Source organism: Pan paniscus, chromosome 18 (genome assembly GCF_029289425.2).
Source record: "Pan paniscus chromosome 18, NHGRI_mPanPan1-v2.0_pri, whole genome shotgun sequence".
Taxonomy (NCBI): Eukaryota; Metazoa; Chordata; class Mammalia; order Primates; family Hominidae; genus Pan; species Pan paniscus.
Window position 1 is genome coordinate 1,571,579 of NC_073267.2, and position 18,212 is coordinate 1,589,790.

Below are 18,212 nucleotides of genomic sequence, written 5' to 3' on the forward strand. Positions count from 1 at the left end.
TGAATGAATGAGTGAGGGAGGGAATGAATGAATGTGGTCACTCCCCGCGGTCCCCAAGCACCCGGACACCGTGACCTTGGCTGCGGCCCCGCCGTCGGCGAAATGCGGGCGGGGGGGCCGGGAGAGCCCGGGGGCCAGCACGGTCGCGCGTTGGCGAACGGACTGTCCCGCGCGCTCGCGGGTCTGGGGGCCTCCCGACCCGGTCCTGCTTGTTGCGTGGGCGGGAGGGGGTTCCGGAAGCGCCCCTCCCCCACGGGCTCGCCCCGCCCCCGCCCCCGCCGCTCGCAGTCCCCCACGACCCGCCCGCGCCCCGGCCCAGGGCCAGCCCCCGGATTAGGGAGCATCCACACTTCTCCTCCCGTCGGTCATGCTCGCATTCGGCCTTTTGTACGGGGTCAGCTCATTGGGCGGATGACAAGGTGTCCCCGCCTACCGCCCCAAACTGGCCAATTGCAAGGGGTTTCACAGGGCGCTGAACTCGCGGGAGCGTCACCGTCCTGCGACGCTTCAGAGGATCCTTAGGCCTCAGTGGTCTTTGGCCCCCGGCCCCAGGACCTGACCCCAAGGAAACCTCCGGGACCTGTGGCTGGAGAGGTGAACGCCAGGCATCCGGGGAGCCTTTGGAGATCTCGGCTTCCTTTTTCCCCCGCTGCTTGCCGGCGTGTCCTCGGGTGGACGCGGGCACCCCGAAGGGGAGTTTACAGACGCTCCCTCACCTCGGGGACGCGGCTCCTTTAAGGGCGTAGGTGTCCAGGGCGCCGCCTGACTGGAAAGTCGCCCCCCGGCCGGGCTCCTGGGGCGGACCCGGGGCGCGGGCGCGCGGCGGCTGGGCGCGGGCAACGGGGAGCGCTCGGCGGCGCGGGAGGCGCTCGGGGCCGGGCGGCAGGAGCGGCGCGCGAGGCAGGCGTGCAGAGGGCAGCCCCGCGTTAGGCCCCGCCCCGCGCGCCCCGCCCGCGCCAGGGTCCTCGGAGCTGCTCTGGCTGCGCGCGGAGCGGGCTCCGGAGGGAAGTCCCGAGACAAAGGGAAGCGCCGCCGCCGCCGCCCCGCTCGGTCCTCCACCTGTCCGTTACGCTCGCCGGGGCTGCGGCCGCCCGAGGTGAGCGCGTGCGGGGGCCGGGCCGGGGCCGCGGGACGGGGGTCGGGCCGAGGCCTCTACTCCTGTTGGGCCCGGGCCCCCGACTGCCCCGCGCCCCGCCCCGCCGAGCCGGGCCCCGCGCCGCGGCCGAGCTTTCCGGGGAGCCCGAGAGGCCCCGCGCTCGGCGCCGGCTCGGTCCGCGCTGCTGGCGCAGCTGGGCTGCCGCCCGAGCGGCCGGGCCGCCGCAGGCCTTCGGGGCCGGGGCTCCCCCACTTCGCCCCCGAGGTGCGCCTGGCGCGGGGCCGGGGCAGCCACCTGCAGCCGGGGCCCCGCGAGGCCGCGCCTTCCTCCTGCGCGGGGAGCGGCTTCCGGGGTCACGGTCGCCCCGCGGACGGATAGGATGGGCCGCGGGGGGAGAGTCTTGGATTGCAACATCGCTGGCTCGCGGGGGTGGGGGCCGGCGAGCGGGCTTGTTTTCGGTGTCTTAAAACCAAAACAAGTGTAAGTTTTCTTGTGCCTCTGAAGATGCTCCGCTGGCGCTCGCTGGGGCCCTGAACGTGAGCGCCTCGCTGGAGGGGGAGTTTTATTCTGTTTTGGACATCTCTTTTTATCGGTTGAATAGTAGTTGGTTCTGGTAGTTAACGTGCGTAGGAGGAATGTAAGGGAATGATTAGTTGAGCTTGTGATCGTGGCCTGTAGTCACGCTTGAATCGCAGAATGAAGTGGTTTTGTTTGTATAATTGGAAGTTACGCTTAGTTTCTCTGTTTGCAAAGTGCCTGTCTTTGGGGAGTTCGGTTTGTTTCCTTTTACAGGACCTACCCCAAGTGTTTCTTGCTTTTCAAGAAACGTTGCCTTTGGGTAGAGAACCTATGCAACGGAAGACGGGACGGATCCTCAGTTTGCCCTGATTGCTCATTCAGAGAGGTCCGTTCCCTAGGCCACTGGGTGATTGCTGGTGTGCGCTTGTGTGGTGTCTCAGGGTTTGGGATCTTGCTTCAGAAACATCCTCGGGGCCTGGGGCAGATCAGGTGCAGCCAGGTAAGCGTCTCCCGACTGCAGGTGCTTGGGTCTTGCAGAAGGGAATACCTCCCCAAGCCTGGGAGAGTTTGCATTTGGGTGCAGGAGGGCCTTTAAAGGCTTCTTGTGCCAGCCTGTCGTGGCGACCACCCGTTGTGGAGATGAGTGCGGTGGAGTTGTGGGAGGTGAGTGCTTTGCTCACCCTCAGCCAGGAAGTTGCTCTGAAGTTGGTGCTGTCAACCAGCAGAGCAAGGCGGTGATCCGAGAAGCTAAAGCTCAGCCGGTTGCGGGCGCCCAGCAGGAGGACAGAAGGCAGACTTTCGGGCCGCTCCTGGAGTGCCCGGCCCTGTCCCCGTTGCTGCAGTGTCTGGGCCTTGCCTGGCTCTAATAGATGAGGGTTGTTTTTGTCTTTGCATCATAAAAGTTTCTTGCTCTGAAGCGTCTAGTAACTACTAGCCGTTCACTAAGTGCCTATCTGTGAATTTGGAAGGGCAAATTCGATTTTCAGCGGGTTTTTGAATGCTTGATCTGTGTTGTGATTACATTGTAACAGATTGGCCGCTTTCTCCGGAAGGCCAGTAGGAGGGGGTGCAGGGGGAGGGGCCTGGCTTCTGTCTGGGACACGGTGGGTGTGCACCTGTGGCTCCTTGCCCTGACGGTGCAGTGCCTGTGAGACCACCCCATGGTGCTGAGTGCTTTGGGGCAGGGGACACAACAGCAGCAGCCAGGTCTTGGCAGGCGGTCTCGCAGGACCACCCCTCACGACTTCTCACACCTGACACAGCAATAGCTAGGTGCTGGGACGGGGGCCTCTAGGCGGCTCTGTCCAGTCCTCAGCAGGAGGGCTGCCTGTGGCAGGGTCCCAGGCCTGTCTGGCTTCTCTGCGGCCTGGCCTTGCCTGGCTGTGAGGATAGCCTTGCCCATGGTCCTTCAGTGTCTGGAGCACTGGCCTGAGGCTTCAGAGACCTGCCTGATGCCTGGCCTCGCTCAGACCCCGGGCACCTGGGAGGTCGTGCCTCCTTGAAATGGCCACTCGCCAGGCTGCTTTGCACCGCACCGGGCACAGGCTGCGGCCACTCAGGAAGCCCATCCTGGGGCTGGGGAAGCGAGAGCTGTGAGTCCTCAAGTCGCAGCTGGGCTGTTCCACGTGGGAGTGAAGGGTGGAGAAACGTGTGGAGTTTCAGAGTCCAGCCCAGTGCGGAGACAGCCTTGAAACCGTGGTTGGCGGGCGCTCCACTCCGCTCTGGGCTCGAACCCTGCCTGCCCCTAGCTGTGCCCCCCACTTTCTCCCTGTCTGGCCCCTGGCTCCCCCCCCCTCACTTAGAGGAGGGCATGGGGAAGGGCAAACGGTCCAGAGGGCGGGTGGCCTGCGGGCTCCTCTGCATCGTGTGAGGAGGGCGTGGGGAAGGACATCACGGTGGGGCCTGGTCTGGGGCTGCCTCCAGCCCGGGCTGCCTGTCTTGGACTTAGTCGTGGACCTGGAGGCCAGTGCCCGGGTGGCCCCTGTCACCCTCTCGCTGTGACGCCAGCGCCTGCTGACTGGAGGACCCAGGTTCCTTCGCCTGCTTTTTCTCAGGCTGCCCTGAGGATCTGTGTTTGGTGAAAAGGAGCCAAATTCACCTGCAGGGCAGGCGGCTCTAGCAGCTTCAGAAGCCTGGTGCCCTGGCTACACTGGACCTGCCTGGGCTTCCTTGATCCCAACTCCACCCCCGATTTCTGCTCTGCTGACTCGGGAAGTCATCGTGCCACCCAGAACCTGAGTGCGGGCCTCTCAGAGCTCCTTCGTCCGTGGGTCTGCTGGGGACTGGGCCTTGTCTCCCTAACGAGTGCCAGGTGAGGCTGTGGCGGCTCCGACGCAGGTGGAGCTGCTGACCTGGCCCCTTCCTGCGGCTGTGAGGTGTGTGAGGTTCGTGGGCCTCCACAGGTGCGGGCGCCATCCAGGTCCCCAGGGCCCTTGTGGCTATTCTAGGACAGCCCAAGCCGTAGTAGGGACGGCCCCCCACAGCTTAGAAGACCTGGCTCAGTCCCCCAGCTTTGTAGAGGTGGCCCTTGTTTGGTGTTGAGATATCAGACTTGGGGGTAGTAGCTTCAGTGTTCCCATGGACTTTGAAAACCAGCACACACTTAGGTTTGAATTCTTGGGCAAGTTTTGTACCTTGAGTGCTGTTTTTCGTGGGTAAAGGTGGCCACCAGTAGGGTGACAGTTGAGGGTGGCATTGAGGCTGCTGGCCCTGTCTACCTGGTGTCCCCAGTGACAGTGCTGGCCGACAGGCTCCCGCCGAGAACGCAAAGGCGAAGGTGCCAAGCCCCCGAGGTCCCGTGCAGATGTGTGGAGCTGGAATCTGGCGTGTGTGCCGCTGCCTCTGATCAGGGACCTGGTCCCCTACCCCATGGTCCTGCCCTGCCCTGTAGGACCCGTCTGTCCCCTGAAGCCATAGGGACATGGTAGTGGCTGCAAGGTCTGGGAAGGGTGTCCCCGTGGAGGGCTCCTCTCTCAGTGAGGCTGAGCCTCTGCCCTGTGGTACTTGTTCTGCTCTGTCTTCAACATGGTGAAACCCCATCTCTACTAAAAATACAAAAATTAGCTGGGCATGGTGGCGCACGCCTGTAGTCTCAGCTACTCCGGAGGCTGAGGCAGGAGAATTGCTTGAACTCAGGAGGCGGAGGTTGCAGTGAGCCGAGATCATGCCACTGCATTCCAGCCTGAGCAATAGAATGAGACTCTGTCTCAAAAAAAAAAAAAAAAAAAAAGAATAACAGGTGTCCCCCTGGCCCAGCCTGAATCTCAGTTCTGAGCGCCTGATACTAAGGCAGGGACCCAGCACCCCACATCCATCTGGGGCCCCAGCCCTGCCTAGTCCCCACCTGATGGTATGGTGAGGACCCTGCCATGTCAGCCACCGCAGGGTGGCAGCTACCCCCCAGCCGCAGCGGCCCAGCCTCTTGAACATCTGTCTCCTCACCTTGGAGCAGAGGCCGCAGCCTGTGTCGCAGACCGGGGCTGGGTTGGGGCCATGGGGAAGGGGTCCTACCTGCCCCTGCCTCCCGGTGATCTGGGCGCCGCTCACAAGGCCTCCCCTGGTAGACCCCGGGGGTCGGACGACGGCTTGCAAGAAGAGAGTCCCTGCTGGGCCAGGCCACCGTATGTTAGGAGCAAGCCTGCCTGCTGCGGGCCACGTGCGCGTGCTGGGGTGGCAGGAGCCCGCTCGCCTCTCCTGACCCCGTGCTCTGCCTCCTGTGTTCCAGGGACTTTGAACATGTCGGGGATCGCCCTCAGCAGACTTGCCCAGGAGAGGAAAGCGTGGAGGAAAGACCACCCATTTGTAAGGAGGGCTTCATTTCTGTGTGCAGTGCCGCGGACAGGCCCCCTCGGCTGAAACCGCGCCCTCCCTACTGGGAGGGAGCTGGTCGCGTGCCTGGGCCGGGCCGGTGGGACTCGCAGGCCGGTTCTTGGTGGTTTTGGTCAAACTAGATGCCGCCACGCTGATGTGCTTTTGTGGTTGTTTTCTTTTCTCTCAGGGTTTCGTGGCCGTCCCAACAAAAAATCCCGATGGCACGATGAACCTCATGAACTGGGAGTGCGCCATTCCAGGAAAGAAAGGGGTAAGGGGCGCTGCCGGCCTCCTGCCTCTCGGGGCTCAGCAGATGCGTGCGGCAGTGCCATGGGGATACTCCGCTCAGATCCCTGCCATCCGCGACAGCCACCCTTGTCACAGGCCACGGTCAACAGCTCAGATCCCCAGCTGTGGCCCGGCCCCCGCCCCGTGAGGACTTGAGCTCAGAAGGTGGTGCTGGCAAGGTTGGGGTGACAGCTGTGTCCCTACCGAGGGCATTTCTGGTTGAGAAGGAAGCAGGCTGGGCCTGGCCGGGCACAGGGCTGAGCTGTGGCAGAGGGGAAGGGGCTCTGGTGTGTGTTGGGAGCAGGCCTGAGAGGCGGGCAGCCTTTGCGTGCTGGAACCTGGGATTCTGCTGTGTCCTTCCAGGTGTGGCTCAGGTCGCGGGAGCTGGGTTTGCAGGACAGCCACCCCGGCCTAAAACCGTCTACTGGAGAACCTCCTGGGGCACAGGGACTGGCGGCAGCCACCTAGGATGCCTGCTTGGGGCCCCGTGTGTCTGTGGCAAGCAGGGCGGCCCATATGCCTGTCCTCTTTGCCCGGCTCACATGAAGTGCTTGGCCAGGGACTCCAGGCCAGCGTGCACAAAAGGTTCATGCTCGTGGACTCTGAAGGAAGGAGAGATCCCTGAGGTGTTGGTCCTGCCCGAGGCCTTGTTCCCTCTGGCCCATGCCAGCCTCTGGATTTCGCTCTGAAACTCAAAGCAGCTCCGGCCCCCTGAGCTGAGCAGTCCCAGCAGGACTCAGCTTTGCCCGAGACAGGATGTGGCTTGGATTTGTCACTTGTCTGAGGCTCTGCTGAGAACGTCCCTTGCCCTTCATGTTACGGCGAGGCAGGTGCGCGCGCGGCCCCAAGGAAGACGGGAGTGGTGTCGGGTTGTGGGGTGGCAAAGGCGCCTCATCCAGGCGGGACCTGGGGCAGGGGCTTGCAGAACACCCTGGGGTGAGGGCACGGGTGTGCTCTTGGCGCTGCCGGCCCCAGTGTGCGGCGTTCGTCGCCCCCCAGCCCAGCCCCCGACCCCCGTCTCCTCCTCTCCTTTCCAGGAGGGCCTTTCCGACTCACCCTCTGGGCATGGCAGAGGTCCTGACCGCCCCCTTGGTGGGGCTGGTCCAGGCTTCAGGCTGGTTTGGGAGCCGCCTCTGTCGGGCCTCTGGCCCCCGGTGTCCTGGCAGTCCTGGAGATTGTGTCCTAGAAGCGAGCCCCTTCGTCCTGGGCCGGCCTGAGGCAGGCAAGCAGCCCATCTCACCACGGTTTATTTCCCCACAGACTCCGTGGGAAGGAGGCTTGTTTAAACTACGGATGCTTTTCAAAGATGATTATCCGTCTTCGCCACCAAAATGTAAGTAGCTCACTGTTCAGTGTCGTGGAAGTCGGCCTGTTCCTGCGGGGATTGGAGTCCTCTCCAAAGAGGCCCGTGGCTGTGGCTGTGGCGCCCTGGTCCGGGCGATCCATGGAGCTGGGAGGGAGTGAGATCACAGATTTGGAGGTCGGCTTTGATAACTGATCCCCGCCTCAGGCTGCAGATGCGAGTCTGTTTCCAGCTCCAGGGGTGGGCGGTGCACGTAATAGACGTAGTCTCTCATCCCAGCTAATTGGCTGGGAAGCTCCAGAGTCCTGTGCGGGGAGGGGCTGTGAGATCCAGGCTGGAGCTCCTGGGCTAGGAGTGCCTGGACCCTCCGTGGTTGTTGGCGATGAAGACAGGATTTGGTGCCCACAAGACCCCAGCCCTGGATGGGATGGACGTGCAGAAGCGCCACCACTCAGAGTCTCACCGGAGGGTTTATCTTGCCCCACCTCACTGCTCTTCCTGTGGGCTCTCGCAGTCTCTCCCACCCGGGGCTGCGTCTGCAGCGGGGCAGGCAGAGAGCAGGGGAGCAGCAGAGAAGGCGTGAGAAGAAAGGGCTGACGCCAGGTTCGACATTGAGCCTACAGCTAAGTTAGTGATCTCAGTCAGATCAGCAAAACTCAGGAGAGGGAGGAGAGGGCCGCCACGTCCCTGCCGTCCCATAGCTGGAAATCGGCAGGCCCTTTCTGTGGTGAGTTCCACGCGTTAACAAGTGCCCAGTACCTAGACAGTGCCTGGCCACGGTGAAGCGAGAGCGCTGTGTAAAAGCTTCCCCTGCAATTGTCACTCAAGACACACAAGTGTTTTCCACAGTGGCAGCGACCAGAGGAGCTTGAGGACTGCTGAAAGCACCACCTGGCCGAGACTTGCTTCATTTTGCATTGTCCTTTGCTGTTTGATTTTTTTTTTAAAACCATGAGCAGGTATTACATAAGATGACTTATTTTAATTAAGAAAAATATAAGAATGAGACAAAGTAGCTGCTTTCATTGATTCTGTTGAACCGTTTATTGGAATTCCAAGCAAATGCAGCAAGACAAGAAAAAGAAGTCACAACGGAAGAGGTGGTGAGGAAGGCCAGGACAACAGCTCAGTAAAGCTGAGGTGCAAGGCTGGGCACGGTGGCTCACACCTGGAATCCCAGCACTTTTGGAGGCCGAGGTGGGAGGATCACCTGAGGTGAAGACCAGCCTGGACAACATGGTGAAACCCTGTCTCTACTATTAAAAAAAAAAAAAAAAAATTAGCGGATGTGGTGGTGGGTGCCTTTAATCCCAGCTGGTCGAGAGGCTGAGGCAGGAGAAGCGCTTGAATCCAGGAGGGGGGTGCAGTGAGCCGAGATCGCGCCATTACACTCCAGCCTGGGCAGCAGAGCAAGACCCTGTCTCAAAAAAAAAAAGAAAAGAAAAGTAGCACAGGACCTGGTAAAGGAAACAAAGCTAAATAATAAATATAAAAATGAAGTAGAGATTGAGGTACACAAATCTGCTTTTATATCATTTCAGCGAGCAAGGTTTTAAAACCGCCATTTATAGTAGCATGAAATACGTTGGAATAAATGCAATAAAAGATTGGTTCAGGACCTCTGTACCGAAAACTGTAGAATATTCCAAGGGAAAGCAAGGCCGGCCTGAGCGGTAGCTGAGCTCTGCCCCGTGTTTGGAGGGGAACACACGACGTTGTACAGACAGCCCTTCTCTCCAGGCTTGTCTGCAGATTCCGTGTGACCCCAGCTGGAGTCAAGCACATCTTGTTGGAAACTGTCCCATGGACTCAGGAAATGCAGAAATGCGGAGGCCTTGGCTTCTTGGTGGGGTGGCGAGACCCAGGCTGAGGCTCCGTGGGTGCAGAGCACACCCACTCACCCCCCGCCAGACCTGCCACGGGACGCGGTGATGGAGACTGCAGGATTGCTGAGAAGACAGGCAGGCAGACCCGCGGACAGAACGAGGAGTCCGGAGGCCACGCGTGTGGTGGTTTGGGCTGTGACATCCTGAGGGATATTCCAGCAGGAGAGACGAGCTCTGCCTCCCACCATAGAGAAACAGCTTCCAGATGGATTGTGGTGCCCAAGCAGGACAGCGTGGAGAGGAAGACCCGGGATGGTGTCCGTGAGCCCTGGGCAGGCAGGGATCTCTTCACCAGGGATGCAGTGAAGTGCTGGCCGGAGGGAGATTGACGAGTTGACTAAGTTGAAATTAAGAATCTCTCTTTATCATAAAGACTGCAGTTGGCGCCGGGCAGGAGGGCACACTACAGTGTATGTACGTACCTCAGCCCTCACCCTGAATCTACCAAGAGCTCCTGGGAATCAGTAAGAAGGCAGCCATGACGTCCAGCGTGTCCCTCACAGGAAAGGCCTCCACCCAGCCAGCAAATGCGGCAGGGATGCCTGGCTTTGCCAAAGAGTGAAAGCCTCCCCAGTGGGATCTGCCGTAGCGCACAGGGGAGCAGACGGAGCCGCGACGCAGGGCTGCGGGAGCCTCAGCCACCGCTGGAGAGAGCGGATGTTCTGAACGTTTCCCCTGGACGCTGCCTGCCACACCAGTGGAAGCCGAGCTCATGCTGTAGGACCTGGCTGTTCACTCGAGTCAGTCGAGATTCAAGAAGCACATACATGTGTCCACCAGAGGCACAGATGGGTGCCGGTGTCACCCCCACTGGCCCCAGCCCAGACATCCTAGGATGACAGGTAGGGAAGAGTGAAGAGGCCACATGATGCCTGGCGGACAGTCCAGACAGGAGGGCACCCCCTTTGTGTTCCTTCTGTGAAGCGCGGGAGCGGCCAAGCCAGAGGCCACGAGGAAGTAGGAGGCAGCCTCTACCTTGGGAGGGACAGGTGGACCTGGCAGTGCTGGCGTCCAGCATCTGTGCCTTTCTGCGGGCAAGTTGTGATTGGCAGAAGAAAGGAGATTGAGAATCACATTCAATTGAAATTAGGCAATTTTTGTTTTTGCCAAAAGATTCCCTTAGAAGAGGAAAAGGGCGGGCCGGGCGCGTTGGCTCACACCTGTGATCCCTGCACTTCGGGAGGCCAAGGCAGGTGAATCACTTAAGGTCAGGAGTTTGAGACCAGCCTGACCAACAGTGGAGGAACCCCGGTTCTAATAAAATAGAAAAATTGGCCAAGCTTGATGGCGGGTGCCTGTAACCTCAGCTACTCTGGAGGCCAAGGTGAGGCGGGAGAATCACTTGAGCCCGGGAGGTGAAGGCTGCAGTTAGCCGAGATCCAACCTGGGCAACACAGTGAAACTCCATGTCAAAAAAGCAAAAAGTCAAGCCCCAAGGAGAAGAGCTTACAGGGGTAAGACGTATCGCTTGAGGAACTTCTCCGAAGCAGTCGCCAGGAAGCAGCCTGGGCCGAAAGGGGCGCTCAGCGGTCACCAGCAGGCGCAGCGTAGCACCACGGAGTGGCCGCCGTGCACCTCACCCGGTGGCTGGAATCCGCCAGCAACGCAGCCTGCGTGAGCAGCCTGGAAGCAGCACGGCTTGAGGGCCAACGCCGTGACCCCACATTCCACAGCAGCGCGCTCACACGTGTTCGCACTCAGGACTGCCACGCAGCTGCTGGTGTCGCCTGTGAGCTCCTGCGGTGTGGGCTGGTCGCAGTGTGGGACGGTCTGCGGTGGTGTCTTCGCGTTCCCCAGGGAGTGTGCCCTGTGCATCTCCATGGTACCTGAAGTCCAGGAAGCTGCCCGCGGATGTTGGAGTTGGGATTACGGGGCAGATGCAGTGGTCGGTAGGAACGGGTGTTCTGGGAAGCTGTAGGTGTTCGTGGCGCGTTGGCTTTCTGGTAATTCCTCCGGCTGCACTAGACATGCCTCACTGTGTGTCCTTCCGTAGCGTTGAGAGAGAAGAGGGAGGATGCCCAGGTAAAAGATGGGAAATAGCCTGGAATATCAACTGTGATGGTCCCTGGTGGGGCTAATGGTGGCAAACTTTTCTGCTTTTTTGTAAAGAAATAACACAGGGTCCTAAAAGCCCGTGTATCCTGGAAGCAGAGGGTCTGCGTCGGAACAGCCGACTCTGGAAGGGCCTTGGCTATGTCCCTGGATGTCTCCTCCAGCTCCTCCCATCTCCCCTGAGTCTGGCCCAGCTGGGAAGGATGTGGGGGCCACAGGTTAAGTGGCCACCCTGGGGCCTGTGTTCCCAGACTGCCTGGCTGTGCCGGGAGTTCTGTCCCGGGAGAGACACAGCTTCGTCTCAGCTGCGGCCGTGTCCCCAAGGCTCTGTTCCCTGCGTGCAAAGGTGGATATGTCTTCCTTTAGTCTCCTCATGGCCACAATTTAATTTTTTTGAAAAATTTTTGGCCAAATAACCTGGCTACCAACCCGGGGCTCCAGTGTTGGGAGGAGGGTGATGAGGGGAAGGACGTGACTCTGGGACAGTGCCTGCCTTCAAAAAGTGCTTCCTTTCTTCCTCTTCCTGCAGGTAAATTCGAACCACCATTATTTCACCCGAATGTGTACCCTTCGGGGACAGTGTGCCTGTCCATCTTAGAGGAGGACAAGGACTGGAGGCCAGCCATCACAATCAAACAGGTACGGGGCCTCCGCCGCCGGCACGGGCAGGGCTGCCTTAGTCTCCCCTCCGGACACGTGGGTCTGCGGTCATTCTCTGTGGCTGAGGCCGAGTCTCACGGTGTCTCCCTTTCAAACTGCTCACACCCGTCTTGTGTTTTTGTCTCTGGCACAGATCCTATTAGGAATACAGGAACTTCTAAATGAACCAAATATCCAAGACCCAGCTCAAGCAGAGGCCTACACAATTTACTGGTTAGTAGCAGCCCTGGCCCCGCTGGTGGCAGCTCCTCCCCGTCCCAGCCAAGGCCGCCTGGCAGGAGGGGAGTGGAGCACACAGGCTCACCCCAGGGACAGCCAGGGTCCGCGCCTCCGGGGGGAAGGTCGGGGGGCATAAACCTGTGGGCAGCAGGCACCGTTGCACACGGTCTGCGGTGGGCATGGATGGCGCCGGAGCCGTGTCCAGGGGAGGGAGCAGGCCAGGTGACAGGGGCTGTCTTGGGCCACTGCCCCAGTGAGTTGTGGCCAGCTAGGAGTGGAAGGACCCTGGGCGTGGGTGCCAGAGGAGGCCATGCTGAGAGGCCTCTCCACTGGCTCAGCCTCCCGTGGACCCCAGCCTCCCGCGCCGCCCTTGCTGCTTGTCCCCATCCCCTCTACAACTTGGTTCCTCCTCTGGGGGGGCCCAGCCCAGCAGAGCTCAGTGACGTGATGCTGTCACACAGGCCCTGGGCTTCCACCCTGTCCCTGTGAGGTGCTGCTGTGGCTAGAAGGGTGCCCGTGGGCCTGGGGTCCTGTCTGCACCGAGGAGGGCCTGGTGTGAGTTAGGATGCAGACGACAGCCAAACAGTGCTGGGGAAAGCAGGGAGGACCCTGCCCTGAGCAGAGGCCACGCGCCCGCCTGTCCTGTTCCCTCTGCAGCTGTTCTGGGCACGTCCATAAGAAGGTGGGTTGGGGCCTCCGACCCCCACTGCTCCACCTGCAGCGTTGAGAAACCCAGCCCCATCTCACCACGGGTCCCCATACCTCCGAGGGGGTCTCCGGGACCCAGAAGGCTCACCTGCAGCCACCCCACAGATCCCTGCCACTGTGGGCATCAGAGGCCCTCTCCCTCCAGGGTGCATCTCCTGGTCAGGAGGGGGGAGGCTGAGGGGTCCCGGTTGCCCTAGGCCCAGCCTGCACACGTCGTGAGGAAAAGCACCTGGTTTCGGCCGGGCGCGGTGGCTCACGCTTGTAATCCCAGCACTTTGGGAGGCCGACATGGGCAAATCATGCGGTCAGGAGTTCGAGACCAGCCTGGCCAACATGGCGAAACCCTCGTCCGTACTAAAAATACAAAAAATTAGTTGAGCGTGGTGGTGGGTGCCTCTAATCCCAGCTACTCGGGAGGCTGAGACAGGAGAATCACTTGAACCCGGGAGGCGGAAGTTGCAGTGAGCCGAGATCCTGCCACTGCTCTCCAGCCTGGCGACGGCGGGATGCCGTCTCAAAAAAAAAAAAAGCACGTGGTTTTGGAGAGATGTGTTTCTCCCCGGATGCGGGCCCAGCCCAGGTGTCTGCAAGGTGCCCTCCTTGGTGGCCGAGGGTGGCACAGAGGCCCCAGGCAGGGAGCAAGTATCACAGCAGCCACCCCAGGCTCAGCCTGGCTCCCCTGCATGGTGGTGCACACCTGTAGTCCCAGCTATTTGGGAGGCTGAGGTGGGAGGACTGCTTGAGCCCAGGAGGTTGATGCTGCAGTGAGTTGAGATTGCAGCACCGCGGTCCAGCCTGCGTGACAAAGCGAGACCCTGTCTCAAAAAAAAAACCTCATAGCCGCTCAGTCAGCCAAGCCATTGCTGGAAGTGGCTCGTGGGACGTGGCGTGACCTGGGTTTGTGTGCTGGCCTGCTGTGCCCTAGGAGTCCGTGAAATGCATTCCCTTGGACAGGAAGCCACAGTGCTCATGGGTGTCCACATGGCCCTTGAGGCAGAAAATGTTTTCTTTTTTTTTTTTTTGGAAACAGAGTCTCACTCTGTCACCCAGGCTGCAGTGCAGTGGTGTGATCTCAGCTCACTACAACCTCTGCCTCCTGGGTTCAAGTGATTCTCCTGCCTCAGCCTCCCAAGTAGCTGGGATTACAGGCACCCACCACCACACCTGGCTAATTTTTGTATTTTTAGTAAAGACAGTGTTTCACCATGTTGGCCAGGCTGGTCTCGAACTTCTGACCTCAGGTGATCCACCCGCCTCGCCTCCCAAAGTGCCGGGATTATAGGCATGAGCCACCATGCCTGGAAAATGTTTTCTAGGCCAAGTGTGATGGCCCAACGCCTGTAATCCCAATACTTTGGGAGGCCAAGGTGGGCTGATTGCTTGAACTCAGGAGTTCATGACTAGACTGGGCAACACAGTGAGACCCTATCTCTACAAAAAATTAAAAAATTTGCCAGGGGTGGTGGCTCATGCCTGTAATCCCAACGCTTTGCAAGGCCACTGTGGGAGGGTTGCCTGAGCCCAGGAGTTGGAGACCAGCCTGGGCAACATGGCAAGACCTGCTCTCTTTAAAAAAAAAAAAAAAAAAAAATTAAGCCGGGGATGGTGGTGCATGCCTGTAGTCCCAGCTATTTGGGAGGCTGAGGTGGGAGGACTGCTTGAGCCCAGGTGGTTGATGCTGCAGTGAGCCCAGATTGCAGCCTGGGTGACAAAGTGAGACACTGTCTCAAAAAAAAAAAAAAAAAAGCATGCCGGGCGCGGTGGCTCACGCCTGTAATCCCAGCACTTTGGGAGGCCAACGTGGGCAGATCACAAGGGCAGGAGATCAAGACCATCCTAGCTAACACGGTGAAACCCCATCTCTAGTAAAAATAAAAAAAATTAGTCGGGCGTGGTGGCGCACACCTGTAACCTCAGCTACTCGGGAGGCTGAGGCAGGAGAATGGCTTGAACCTGGGAGGCGGAGCTTACAGTGAGCCGAGATCACGCCACTGCACTCCAGCCTGGGCAACAGAGCCAGACTCTGTCTCAAAAAAACAAAACAAAACAAAAGGCAAATGTTTTCCTGCCTAGCCCTTAGATGGTCTGCCATCCCCAGCATGGTGTGGGCGTGAGCTCTGTCTGGCCTGCACCCCATTTGCCGACCATCTCCAGAGCTGGGCTGTGGCTCCCATCTGCGGCGTGGGCTGGGCAGGGTTGCAGTCCCCCGCCCCGTGTGACTCTCCCCAGCGTCTCCTGGGCTTGGTGCCTGCTGGGCTGCACTGTACACTTGCGTGCACGTAAACAAACGTTCTTTCTCCTACAAACACCCACTTGAAAAGCACCCTTTGTGAAGCATGTTTGCGGGTTTCAGATCGTTTTTCCTTGGTTTCCTGGAGGCCTTGGACCGTGTTCCTGCCCTGGCAGGTGCCTTTTCTCGGGGCCTCTGCTTGGTCAAGGAAGAGCTGGGACATGTAGCCACCGCCTCTGGTTCCTTCCACGCCCACCCAGCTGAGCTGCTCTGCCCTGGGGCCGGCTGGTGGCCCAAGGAGGGCGCTGGGGTCTGGGCTGCGGTCCAGGCCCTTGTCGTGGGTTGGGGTGGCACCGGCGCTGCTGCCGTCCTGGGCTGTTCCACCATGCAGAGTGAGGCTCAGTGTCTCAGACCAGGTCCAATCCTGGCGAGACTGCCAGGACTGCGACCCCAGGAGCCACCTCCATAAATGTCATGGTGTTCCCCCATCTTCAGGGTCACGCTGCACCCCGTGACCCATCAGCCCCTAGGTGCAGCCTCGGCCGCCCTCCCACCCACCTGTTTTGCCCGGGCAGTGTGTGCCATGCCACTCTCCTGGGCAGCTGTTTGCAGGCTGAGCCTCACTCTACCCAGCTCCAGACCTGTTCGCTGATGCCCCTGCACTGCCCAGCTCGGGCACAACGCCTTCTCAACCAGCCTGCCTTCCCACATCTTTGCCCCTGCGGCTGAGAGCCTCATGGAAAAACCCTCCAGAAATTGGTGTCTGTTTTTGGGAATTAACAAAAACAGTGGCAAGCAGTCAGTGTTTTCAGTTTATTAGGACTGTCCCCAGACCTACAGAAAAGAGAAGCTGCTGATTACTAGTTAGGACCAGACTTTTGGCATCGGCAACGATGTTGCAGGCCCTGGCATGGGCCCCCTGGGGCCTGAGCCCTCCTCGCAGCCCTGCGGGACCCCTCTGTCCTCCTTGAACACCACATTCACCCAGCATGGGTTCCTCTCCTCCCTGCCCTTCTGCCCCCGTCAGACCACAGGACAGTCTCAGCCACGTCAGAGCCAGCATGGGCTCCCCACCACGCAGGCCTCCTTGCTTCTCCGGGCTTCCTGCTTCTGTTACTATGGCGAGCTCCACACTGCCCTCCCCTGGGAGGTCCCATCCTGCAGCCTGGTCTGCCGAGCTGGCTCCGGGGCGAGCGTGACGGCCAGGCAGCTCAGCCCTCTAACGCGTCTCTTCTCTTTTGACCTCCTCAGCCAAAACAGAGTGGAGTACGAGAAAAGGGTCCGAGCACAAGCCAAGAAGTTTGCGCCCTCATAAGCAGCGACCTTGTGGCATCGTCAAAAGGAAGGGATTGGTTTGGCAAGAACTTGTTTACAACATTTTTGCAAATCTAAAGTTGCTCCATACAATGACTAGTCACCTGGGGGGGTTGGGCGGGCGCCATCTTCCATTGCCGCCGCAGGTGTGCGGTCTCGATTCACTGAATTGCCCGTTTCCATACAGGGTCTCTTCCTTCGGTCTTTTGTATTTTTGATTGTTATGTAAAACTCGCTTTTATTTTAATATTGATGTCAGTATTTCAACTGCTGTAAAATTATAAACTTTTATACTTGGGTAAGTCCCCCAGGGGCGAGTTCCTCGCTCTGGGATGCAGGCATGCTTCTCACCGTGCAGAGCTGCACTTAGCCTCAGCTGGCTGTATGGAAATGCACCCTCCCTCCTGCCGCTCCTCTCTAGAACCTTCTAGAACCTGGGCTGTGCTGCTTTTGAGCCTCAGACCCCAGGGCAGCATCTCGGTTCTGCGCCACTTCCTTTGTGTTTATATGGCGTTTTGTCTGTGTTGCTGTTTAGAGTAAATAAACTGTTTATATAAAGGTTTTGGTTGCATTATTATCATTGAAAGTGAGAGGAGACGGCCTCCGAGTGCCCGGCCCTCCCCACCCACCTGCAGCCCCACCGCGGGCCAGGACCAGGCTCTCCATCTGCTTCGGATGCACCCAGGCTGTGAGGCTCTGTCTTGCCCTGGATCTTTGTAAACAGGGCTGTGTACAAAGTGCTGCTGAGGTTTCTGTGCTCCCCGCATCTTCAGGCTGTAGAGCGCTGGGCAGCTAAGATCTGCATAGGTCGGGATTGGCGTCGAGACTCTGGCAACTGTGCACCGGTGCCAGCTGTCTTGGGGGCCACAAGGCCAGGTCCAGACCAGGGCTGGGGGCTGCCTGAGGACTCCTATCCAGGCAGCCTGCTGGCGGGGGTGCCCCTCTTCAGTGGCCAGGTCACAGGGATGGAGCTGTGCTGTGCATAGGGTGCCACCTCAGGTGTCTGTCCCTTGTGTCCTCAGGAGGCAGCCTTGCTACCACCCGTGGCAAACGCCAGGTGCTTTTTCTGGGAGAGCCCACAGCCGTGGCCCTCCAGGGCTTCCCCGACCCTTAGCGCCAGGTGGAGGGCCCTGGGCAGCCTGTGTCTGGAATTCTTTGTCCTGAGGCCGCCTGAGCGTGGTCTGTCCTGGGGAGGCTGTGTGCCTCAGAAGCCGTCCTGACGCTGAGCCCTCTGCAAAGGTTGGGCCGGCCAGGCCTCTTGGGGCTGCCTGAGCCGTGGCTGAGCCACTGCAGGAAGTGGCCTGGCTGGGAAGTTGGGTGTCGGTCACCTCCCAGCATTAAGGCGCAGTGGACAGAGATGGGAAACCCTGGGGGACACAGCCCGGTGCTCCCAGCCCTCCGACCTCCGGCCCCCAACCCAGTCTCCCCATCCTAGCGAGCTTGGCCCTCCTCAGTTTCGTTTCAAGCCTTGGGGCTGGAGCTGGCCCTGCTGCCCTGGCACCCCCCGGTGGCTGGAGCTGGGTCCCCGTGGCCCAAGTGCAGGGTCCCAAGGGGGCAGGGTGGGGCTCCCCAGAGGAGCAAAGAATGCAGGGAGGGCGGCCCAGGGCCCTGGGAATGGGTGCTTGGCACCCTCCGGGTCCATGTGGGACCCCAGCCGCTGTTGGCTGGGAATCGAAGTTAGAGGTGACTTCCAAAGGCCCCCTGAGCCGGCAGTGCCCCCCCCCACCCCCCCAGCGACTCTGCGGTGCCAGTGCCTTGTTGGCTTCTCCGGCTACGCATCCTGCAGTCACTGAGCTCTCGGTCTGACGTCTGATGTTTGTGGTTTGTTTATAACACGGGGCCTTACCTGGGGAATTCAGCTGGTTTGAATATTTGTAGCCCGCTCCCAGAATGTCTTATTTTGTAATGACTGAACTACATTTAGTAATAGTTACACATGTATATGGTTAATACATATGGAAATTCAATATATTTTGTAGTTAACGTATTCTGAAGTAACGGATGTTTCTAGCCAATCGTAGTGACTTCAGCTAACGAAATGTTCTTTTGTAGTACCACGGTCCTCGGCCTAACGAAGGACGTGAACCTTGTAAGAGGAGAGCTCTGAAACGCGGTCACCTTTGTTTA

General features: G+C 59.6%; 1 protein-coding gene across 6 annotated transcripts; it reads left to right on the top strand.

The window, feature by feature from the left end:
* Nucleotides 1-468: 468 nt before the first annotated feature.
* On the top strand, nucleotides 469-16,643 carry UBE2I (ubiquitin conjugating enzyme E2 I). Of its 6 annotated transcripts, none has more exons than XM_034951638.4 (7): nucleotides 483-594; nucleotides 5,340-5,416; nucleotides 5,613-5,696; nucleotides 6,974-7,046; nucleotides 11,484-11,593; nucleotides 11,748-11,827; nucleotides 16,023-16,643. In XM_034951638.4, the coding sequence occupies exons 2-7, from the start codon at nucleotides 5,351-5,353 to the stop codon at nucleotides 16,084-16,086; spliced, it is 477 nt and encodes a 158-aa protein (XP_034807529.1). In that variant the 5' UTR covers nucleotides 483-594; nucleotides 5,340-5,350; the 3' UTR covers nucleotides 16,087-16,643. The 6 variants fall into 6 exon arrangements, with proteins under 6 accessions (XP_034807525.1, XP_034807529.1, XP_034807526.1 ...); XM_034951636.3 differs by lacking the exon at nucleotides 483-594 and adding an exon at nucleotides 939-1,096; XM_034951634.3 differs by lacking the exon at nucleotides 16,023-16,643 and having other exon boundaries at nucleotides 469-594; nucleotides 11,748-16,016.
* Nucleotides 16,644-18,212: the final 1,569 nt, after the last annotated feature.